A 10,195-nucleotide genomic window follows, 5' to 3' on the forward strand; every position below is an offset into this window, starting at 1 on the left:
ACATTGGATGCGACAAGACCGCCCCGGTTGTTGCCAAGTACCACGACGCCCGGAGCCCTCGAATCCGTCAAGTTCCACTATGAGATGTGCAACTACCGTCGACGTGTACGACTACTTTGTGAACGTGTACCCGACGACCCCGGAGACCTACGTTGCGCCAAGTACCCCCTCGGTGACCCGAACATCTACAACAAAACGTGTACCACTACCGTCGAGGACCGATAGTACCACTACTTATACTATCGTCGCGGAACGACTACTTCCTCTACTTCCCTCGACAAACTCGAACCGCCCAGGAAATGCACGCTTCGAAGGTATAACCCTGAGACGACGCCGTGGACCGTATGCATGTGTGTGGTATGAGATGCTCATGTTTGCACCGTGTCCGAGATGTCCTTGCATGTTCCTCCTCGTTTACCACGTTGTCGATCCGTGGGAACCCGGTATCCGGGATCACCCCACCATCCCTGCATGACACACTCACACCCACTTCCTTTTGCACCGGTATCCCCGTGAGCTACCGGATCATCGGAATGTTGCCATGGCATCATTTCCGTTTCGCCGCCGTGGCACCTTTTCCGTCGTAGTTGCCGTGGCACCCCTTTGGTTCAGCCATGGTGACAAAATTCTTCATAATATGCTTGTCAACATTTTCATAAAACTTGCATAAAACTTGCACATATCATCCGCATCATGATAATAACATTTAAAATGTTTAAATTGTTGTTTGCATTAAATTGCTAAATGCATATGGGGTTTTACTGGAATTGTTGTTTGATGTTTCCGGCCCCATTTAAATTGCATAGATAATGTAGTTTAATTGTGCTTCACCCCTTGCCATGTTTAAGAACATTCAATATTGATGGGTACCTAAACGAGAGAGAACTATATAAGTCATATGGTGTTTTGTCAATATGCAACTCGTTGCATATTGAGCTCCACTTAATTTGTAGTGTTGTTTGTTGCACTTTGCCATGACATGCCTCATTAAACCAGACATGCATCATACTTGGTTGTGCATCATGCCATGTTTATGTGATGGTTGTTTACCATGTTGTTTGCTTCTTTCCGGTGTTGCTTCTTCGGGTTAGTTCCGATAACGTCGCGTTTGTGAGGATCCGTTCGACTACGTCCATTTGTCTTCTTCATGGACTCGTTCTTCTTCCTTGCGGGATTTCAGGCAAGATGATCATACCCTCGAAATCACTTCTATCTTTGCTTGCTAGTTTTTCGTTCTATCGCTATGTCGCGCTACCTACCACTTGTTATATCATGCCTCCCGTATTGCCATGTCATGCCTCTAACCCTCCTTCCTAGCAAACCATTGTTTGGATAAGTTACCGTTTTGTTCAGCCCCTCTTATAGCGTTGTTAGTTGCAGGTGAAGTTGGAGTTTGTTCCATGTTGGAACATGTATATGTTGGGATATCACAATATCTCTTATTTAATTAATGCATCTATATACTTGGTAAAGGGTGGAAGGCTCGGCCTTATGCCTGGTGTTTTGTTCCACTCTTGCCGCCCTAGTTTCCGTCATACCAGTGTTATGTTTCTTGATTTTGCGTTCCTTACGCGGTTGGGTGTTATGGGAACCCCTTGACAGTTCGCTTTGAATAAAACTCCTCCAGCAAGGCCCAACCCTGGTTTTACATTTGCCTAACAACCTATAACTTTCCCTTGGGTTTTCGCGAGCCCGAGGGTCATATTTGTTTTAAACCCCGAGCTAGTGCTCCTCTGAGTGTTGGTCCAACCTGTCAGCCGCCGGTGGCCACCAGGGGCAACTCTGGGCCGGCCTACCGGAAGTTTGGACAATCCGGTGCGCCCTGAGAACGAGATATGTGCAGCTCCTATCGGGATTTGTCGGCACATTCGGGCGACTTTGCTGGTCTTGTTTTACCATTGCCGAAATGTCTTGTAACTGGGATTCCGAGTCTGATCGGGTCTTTCTGGGAGAAGGAATATCCTTCGTTGACCGTAAGAGCTTGTGATGGGCTAAGTTGGGACACCCCTGCAGGGTTTGAACTTTCGAAAGCCGTGCCCTCGGTTATGTGGCAGATGGGAATTTGTTAATATCCGGTTGTAGAGAACTTGACACTAAACTTAATTAAAATGAATCAACCGCGTGTGTAGGCGTGATGGTCTCTTCTTGGCGTAGTCCGGGAAGTGAACACGGTTCTTGTGTTATGCTTGAACATAAGTAGTTTCAGGATCACTTCTTGATCACTTCTAGTCCACGACCGTTGCGTTGCTTCTCTTCTCGCTCTTATTTGCGTAAGTTAGCCACCATCTATACTTAGTGCTTGCTGCAGCTCCACCTCACTACCTTTTTTCTATCCATAAGCTTAAATAGTCTTGATCGCGAGGGTGAGAGATTGCTGAGTCCTCGTGACTCACAGATACTTCCAAACAGTTGCGGGTGCCGATGATACCAGTGCAGGTGACGCAACCCAGCTCAAGTGGGAGCTCGATGAAGATCTTGATCGTTGTTATATTTCCTTTTATGTTGATCAGTAGTGGAGCCCAGTTGGGGCGATCGGAGATCTAGCATTTGGGTTTTTCTTCTTTTATTTTGGTTCCGTAGTCGGACCTTTGTGTGTACATTAGATGATGTATATTCTATTTATGTATTTATGTGAAGTGGCGGTTGTAAGCCAACTCTTTATTCCTTTCTTATTCAGTACATGAGATTGTGTGAAGATTACCCCTCTTACGACAAACCTACCATGCGGCTATGCCTCTAAGTTATGCCCCGACATGTGGGAGATATAGTCGCATCATGGGTGTTACAAGAAATCAGTCGGTTAAAATAGATACTTTTACATGCTGCTTCGTTGTGACACTTATTATTTAGATAAACTTATTTATTTATAAGAGCTATGTGACAATTCTTTTTGCTAGAGAGCGCTATTTTTTAATCCAAATTGAACCCCAAATCGTCGGAAGGCTTGGCCAAACCGGGCGACGGCATCTAAACAACTTGCAATAATATCAAGTCGAGAAAACGAGAAAGCGAAAAAGAATCTTAGCCCCACCGCACCACACAACCGCGTCTAGGGTTTCCACCTCGCCGCCGCCATGTCGTCCGGCGACGATGACCGCGTCACCGTCTCCAGGCACCACCAGCGGGACAAGGACAAGGACCGCGACCACTCCTCCTCTCGCCGCCACCGCGACAAGGACCGCCCCTCCTCTCGCCACCACCGCGACGACAGGGACGGTGAGCGGGAGCGGGACCGAGATCGCGACCGCCACCAAAGAGACAAGGAGCGGGATCGAGAGGAGCGGAAGGCGCGGGAGCGGGCGGAGAAGGAGCGCGAGAAGGAGGAGAAGAGGGAGAAGGAAAGGGAAAGGGAAAGGGAGAGGGAGAGGGAGGAGAGGGAGATGGAGAAGGAGAGAGAGCGGGCGCGTCGTCGCGAGGAGCGGGATAGGGAGAAGGAGAAGTCGAGGAGGCGGGAGGCGGTCGATGAGGAGGAGAACGAAGATCGTGACCGCGACCGCAAGCACCGCCGCCGGTCCTTGCACCGGCACCACCACCGTGATGTGGAGCCAGAGGAGACACCGCTGACAAGGGAGGAGGAGGAGGATGCGGAGGAGGTGGAGAGACGGCGGCAGAAGAAGGAGGAAGACATGGAGGCTGAGCAGCAGCGGCTTGATGACGAGATGGAGCGGCGCCGCCGCCGTGTTAAGGAGTGGCAGGAGAAGAAGCGCCGTGAGCAGCAGCAGGAGGATGGTGCCAGTGGTGGTGCAGCTGCCATTGAGGCTGATGGTGGAGGCAAGTCTGGGAAGAAGTGGACCTTGGATGGTGAGGAGTCGGATGAGGAGGATGTGAAGAAGTTGGAGGAGAATGCTGGCACTGGTGCCATGGATGTTGACCTACCAAGCATGGATAATGGCAGTAACAGCGGGGCTGGTTTGGAAGAGGATGAGATTGATCCCCTCGACGCGTTTATGGACTCCATGGTGTTGCCAGTGGTTGCAAAGCTCGAGAGTGCCACAACAGCGACGGAGAGCGTGCTTGCTGACAATGCAGGTGGTTTGAATGACAAGAGTGTGAAGGATGCCACAAGTAATGAGGATAAGAAAAGACAGATGATGGCAATTGGAAGAATTATGCAAGGGGATGACTCTGACTCAGATTATGACGATGCTAATAATGGCGAGGCTGGATCAGATGATGAGGATGATGCAGAGTTCATAAAACGTGTCAAGAAGACGAAGGCAGAGAAGTTGGTTATTGTTGACCATTCCAAGATTGATTACCAACCATTCCGGAAGAATTTCTATATTGAGGTGAAAGACATAAAAAATATGCCAGCCGAGGAAGCGGCGGCCTACCGGAAGCTGTTGGAGCTCAAGGTGCACGGGAAAGACGTTCCGAAGCCAATAAAGACATGGATCCAGAGTGGTCTGACAAGTAAGCTACTTGACACTATCAAGAAGCTTGGTTTTGAGAAACCGATGCCTATACAAGCACAGGCGTTGCCAGTCATAATGAGTGGACGTGATTGTATAGGGGTTGCAAAGACTGGATCTGGGAAGACTCTAGCATTTGTCTTGCCCATGCTGAGGCATGTCAAAGATCAGCCGCCTGTTGTGCCTGGGGATGGCCCTATTGGGCTTATTATGGCTCCTACGAGAGAGCTTGTGGTGCAAATATATTCAGACATAAAAAAGTTCTCCAAGGTGCTTGGCATCAACTGTGTTCCTATATACGGAGGTTCTGGGGTTGCCCAGCAGATCAGTGAACTGAAGAGGGGTGCTGAAATTGTTGTTTGTACACCAGGCAGGATGATTGATATCCTTTGCACTAGCAGTGGCAAGATTACTAACCTTCGAAGAGTGACTTTCTTGGTGCTAGATGAAGCTGATAGGATGTTTGACATGGGTTTTGAGCCTCAGATTACTCGAATCGTTCAGAACACCCGTCCGGATAGGCAGACTGTCCTTTTCTCTGCCACTTTTCCACGGCAGGTGGAGATACTGGCACGTAAAGTGCTGACAAAGCCTGTTGAGATTCAGATGGGTGGGAGGAGCGTCGTGAACAAAGATATCACACAACTGGTGGAAGTGCGACCAGAAAGCGAGAGGTTCTTTAGGCTGTTGGAATTGCTTGGGGAGTGGTTTGCAAACGGAAAAATTCTTGTTTTTGTACAGTCGCAAGATAAGTGTGATTCTCTACTGAAAGAGCTGTTCCAGCACGGATACCCATGTTTGTCTCTACATGGTGGAAAGGATCAAAATGACCGTGAATCAACTCTTGCTGATTTCAAGAGTAATGTATGCAGCTTGCTGATTGCTACCAGTGTTGCTGCAAGGGGTTTAGATGTGAAAGATCTTGAGCTTGTTGTCAATTATGATGTAACTAATCATTATGAGGACTATGTTCATCGGGTCGGGCGAACGGGTCGCGCTGGTAGGAAGGGCTGTGCTGTGACTTTTATTTCTGAGGAAGAGGAACGCTATGCACCAGACCTTGTTAAGGCTTTGGAGCTATCTGAACAGGCCGTTCCAGAGGACCTGAAAGCCTTAGCGGATCGATTTATGTCAAAGGTCAAGCAGGGAACAGAGCAGGCCCATGGAACGGGCTATGGTGGAAGTGGTTTCAAGTTCAATGAAGAAGAGGAGGAAGCACGGAAATCTGCAAAAAGGGCGCAGGCAAGGGAATATGGATATGAGGAGGACAAGTCAGATTCAGATTCTGACGATGAAGGGGGTGTGCGTAAACAGGGAGGTGATGTTGCAGCACAAGCTATTGCTGCTGCTCAAGCTGCCGCTGCTTTGGCTGCTGCCAGGGCAACTAGTAATGCCCAGCAGCAAGTACCAGCCACAACGGCTGGCTCCTTGCTTCCTCTGCCGGTCGTACCTAGCCAACAAAACAATGAAGCCACACAACGAGCACTTGATGCTGCATACAACTTACAGAAAAATTTGGCAAGGATACAGGCCCATGCAGTTCCAGAACACTATGAAGCGGAGCTTGAGATTAATGATTTCCCACAAAATGCTCGCTGGAAGATCACTCACAAAGAGACATTGGTTCCCATTCAGGAATGGACTGGAGCGGCAATTACTACAAGGGGAACCTTCATTCCTCAAGGCAAAATTGTTGGTGCTAACGAGCGCAAGCTGTACCTGTTTATTGAGGGCCCCAATGAGTCTTCCGTCAAGAAGGCCAAAGCAGAATTGAAGCGTGTCCTCGAGGATTGTGCCAACCAGGCACTGAATCTTCCAGGTTCTGCTCAAACCGGAAAGTATTCTGTTCTTTGATCTGCAGTTTGTATAACAAAATGGATAAAGTATGGGAGATGTTGAGATTTTCTTGAGAAGGTACAAAGAATTTATGTCATAGTCATCATAGATTAAATATTAACTGCTTGTGTGTAGACTGATATGCAAAATTGCAGATGACATTTCATTTTTTTTTCTCCAAGCATCATAATTCCCAAATTATGTATTTCAACTTTCTTATCTTGTACTCCCAGATATGCAACTATTTTTAGTGCAAAGTATCATGTTTCTTTTTGACAACTATATTGCAAAGTACTACCATGTTATTTTTTGTTTGCATATTTTTATTTACTAACCATCTTCTGGGTCTATTTTCACATTGCAGCTTACCGTGGTTTGCAGATCACAATCCAATTGTTGGACTTCAGATATGCAACTATTTTTTAAAACTTTAAGCCATTATATAAGGCAGCTAGCAGTTACTTAGTGCCATGTGGTTATTGTGGAAACTGTCTAGCTTGGAACGTTTTGACAATTTCTATAATTCTTTTGACAAACTTTTATTGCCTTTGGACATAAGGCTTAGAAATGCTGGTCACTGTTGTGAACATGCAGTTTACTGTTCTGAACACTAAATGGAGAATGCTGCCTTCCTTCTTCTTTTTCATGCAGTTTTTACTGTTGTGAACACTAATTGGAGAATGCTGCCTCCCAGATATGCAGTTTACTGTTGTGAACGCAGTTTACTGTTGTGAACGCTAAATGGAGATTCATGGTGTACTGTCCACCCATAGTACTGTTGGGAATAAAAACTTAACGCCAAAGAGGCTTTGAGTTTTCTGGTGCAACTTTGAAGCTGTGCACTTTCAGAGTGATGACGAAAGCAATAGTTTAGTACTAGCACTTAATTTAAATTTATCTGTGTTAAATTTGTGGTTTGGTTTAGATTATGCGCCATTTCTACCTTGTGAACTTTGTAGCCATGATGCTTTCTGTAGACATGATGCTCTTGTTTTGTTCTTCAGATGCACTATACTGTTGCAAGCCGAGAATCATATTTCTGAGGCGGTGGTGCGACTGGTGGTCGAAGAGGCTGGGGGCCCATATTTTCAGAGATAAAAGGATTTTTTTTTTTTTTTTTGAAACGGGGCAAAAGACTTGCCACTTTCATTGAATAAGAAGAAGGTTTAAGGCCAAAGGCCGAATTACAACGCATTACTCTCGCGGTATTACATTACTCAAGCACTTAGCCCCCGCGAAACACCACAACTTGTACTCATCTTTAATTTTAGCAACAATAACCCCCACCGGCACCGCGGTGCCCCTAAAGACACGAGCATTCCTTTCTTTCCAGATTTCCCATGAGACTAGCATCATAAGAGAGAGCATCGGCCGGCGCGACTGCGATGTGTTGGATGCAATCAGGTTCCACCAAGACTTCACCGAATCCATCACCACCCAAGCCGAAGGATGCACATCCCCCAGGCCAAGCCAAGATTTGACTATACCCCAAACTCGAACAGTGTAGCGGCACCGGAAGAGGATGTGCGCCGCGGATTCTTGCACCTGCTTACAAAGAGGACAACGATCACAATTAGGCCATCCACGTCGTTGGAGCCTATCGGCCGTCCAAATCCTATTGTTGATAACCAACCAGGCAAAAAATTTGCATTTGGGGGGAGCCCAATTCTTCCAAACCCACTGTAACATGTTAGTGTCAACCAGACCAGAGAACTGAGCTTTGTAGGCCGACGCCGCAGTGTACAGACCATCATTAGTGAACTTCCATGAGATAGTGTCGACCCCATCTGGGTTGAGTTGAACAACCGAAATTTTTTCCCAAAGGTTGACGAACTGAGTGAGCTGGTTAGCGGAGAAGATGCCACGAGTGTTGATTTGGGAGACCCAGAAGTTGTTTTGCAAAGCCTTGTTCACCGAGCAGCCCCTTCGTTTTGAAATTTCAAAAATCATTGGGGCGATGTCTTTGGGCCTGATGCCATCAAGCCAAGCAGACTCCCAAAAGGAGGCACGAAGTCCATCTCCAATTAAGACCTTGGTGGCAGACGCAAAGATGTCTTTATCTCTCTTATCGCAAGGGTTCCCCAACCGCACCCAAGGCTTCGCCGGGTCCATCCATTCCGCCCAGAGCCAACGTAAACGGAGAGCAGATGCAAATTTCTGTAGATTTAGGATGCCTAGTCCGCCATGAGCTTTGGATTTACACACTTGTTCCCAATTGATCTTGCATTTGCCACCGGTGACCTTGTCACAGCCAGCCCAAAGGAAAGCACGCCGAAGGGAGTCAATCTTCTTCAAAACCTCCACTGGCAGATCAAGTGCAGTCATGTAGTATATGGCGATGGCTGTGAGGACAGATTTGACGAGAACCACCCTGCCCGAAGAGGCCATGAGCATGCCAATCCAAGGAGTGAGTTGGGCAGCAATCTTGTCTTCGAGCGGCTGGAAGTGGATTCTCTTTAGTCTCTTAACCGATAACGGCAGTCCCAAATATTTCATAGGGAAGGTGGAGCGGTTCGCAGGGAAGGAATGGAGGATATCATCAAGGTCAAGGCTCACACAACGAATGGGGGCGACTAAGCTTTTAGTGCAGTTTGTCATCAATCCAGTGACCTCCCCAAAGCTCGCCAGTGTTTCCACAAAGAAATTTACATCATCCTTGATTGGCGCAAGGAAGACCGCAGCGTCGTCCGCATAGAGGGAGGCTCGAAAAGTCATCACATCTCCTCCAATAGGTTGGAGCTTGCCTTGTTCGGTGGCCTTGCGAAGAATATGGTGAAGGGGGTCAATTGCCAGCACAAAGAGGAGCGGGGAAAGGGGATCCCCTTGCCTTAAACCACGGCCTAAGCGGATGGGACAGCCAGGAATTCCATTGAGAAGGACTCGCGACGAGGACGTAGACAAGAGCGCCGAGACCCAGCCCCGGAAACGAGGTGGGAAACCCAAGTGGTTGAGCAAGTCGAGGAGGTAATCCCAACGGACGGAGTCAAAGGCCTTTTTAATGTCCAGCTTAAAGAGCAGGGCCGCAGCTTTCTTGCGGTGGAGGCGTCTTGCCATGTTGCGCACATACATGAAGTTGTCATGGATACATCTTCTTTTTATGAAGGCGCTTTGTGCTTGGGAAACAAGGTCGTTCATGCGCGGGGCTAGGCGGTTGGACATGACTTTGGCAATGATCTTCGCAATGGCGTGGATAAGACTAATGGGGCGAAAGTCAGAGATGTCTTCCGCGCCATCTTTCTTCGGGATGAGGGCAACGTCCGCGGTGTTAAGCCAGTGCAAATGGGAGGCATGAAGATTAGAGAAGCGGCTTATAGCAAGCATGACGTCCACCTTAATGATGCTCCAGCATGACTTGAAGAATGCACCAGTAAAACCATCAGGCCCCGGGGCCTTATCACTTGGCATACCAAACACAGATGCCTTGACCTCCTCCTCGGTGATGGCATCATCAAGATCTTGGAGATCACAGTCAGGGACCGGTAAAATGTCCCAGTTGATGTCAATATTACGCGAAGGCCCTCTTTTAGCAATGTCCTTAAAATGACTATGAATGATTTTGTCCTTAGCATTGTGATCTGTGACCCATCCATTATTGTGCTTGAGGCGGTGGATGAAGTTTTTGCGCCTCCGGTGATTCGCGCGAAGATGGAAGTAGCGGGTGTTCGCATCACCTTCCTTGAGGTTAGTGACTCTTGAATTCTGCCTCTTTCTCGATTTCTCCAAAATAGCCCAGCCGATGATTTTCCTCTTAAGCCTTTTCCGGATATCTTGCTCATCGTGAGAGAGCTCTCTTTGTTCCTGGGCTAAATCTAGACGTAAAATGACCTCCAGGGCCATGTGCATTTGAATCTTTGACTTTGCAAAGAGGGACTTGCTCCACGTGCGAAGTCTCCGACCGGTGGTCTTGAGCTTGTGAAAAAGCCTTTGGTAGGGCTCCAAGTGCACAG

The 10,195-nt window shown here is 47.8% G+C and overlaps 1 protein-coding gene across 2 annotated transcripts; it reads left to right on the forward strand.

Moving 5' to 3' along the window:
- The first annotated feature begins 2,975 nt into the window (after positions 1-2,975).
- Positions 2,976-7,556, forward strand: LOC123147247 (DEAD-box ATP-dependent RNA helicase 42). 2 transcript variants are annotated; one of them, XM_044566494.1, is made up of 2 exons: positions 2,976-6,326; positions 7,253-7,556. In XM_044566494.1, exon 1 carries the CDS (start codon positions 3,075-3,077, stop codon positions 6,264-6,266), a length of 3,192 nt encoding a protein of 1,063 aa, XP_044422429.1. In that variant the 5' UTR covers positions 2,976-3,074; the 3' UTR covers positions 6,267-6,326; positions 7,253-7,556. The 2 variants fall into 2 exon arrangements, with proteins under 2 accessions (XP_044422429.1, XP_044422428.1); XM_044566493.1 differs by lacking the exon at positions 7,253-7,556 and adding an exon at positions 6,613-6,941.
- The last annotated feature ends 2,639 nt before the right edge of the window (positions 7,557-10,195 follow it).

This window comes from Triticum aestivum, chromosome 7A (genome assembly GCF_018294505.1).
Source record: "Triticum aestivum cultivar Chinese Spring chromosome 7A, IWGSC CS RefSeq v2.1, whole genome shotgun sequence".
Lineage (NCBI taxonomy): Eukaryota > Viridiplantae > Streptophyta > Magnoliopsida > Poales > Poaceae > Triticum > Triticum aestivum.

Coding starts and splice junctions, on each gene's coding strand:
- LOC123147247 (XM_044566494.1), top strand. CDS start 3,075: ATGTCGTCCGGCGACGATGACCGCGTCACCGTCTCCAGGCACCACCAG.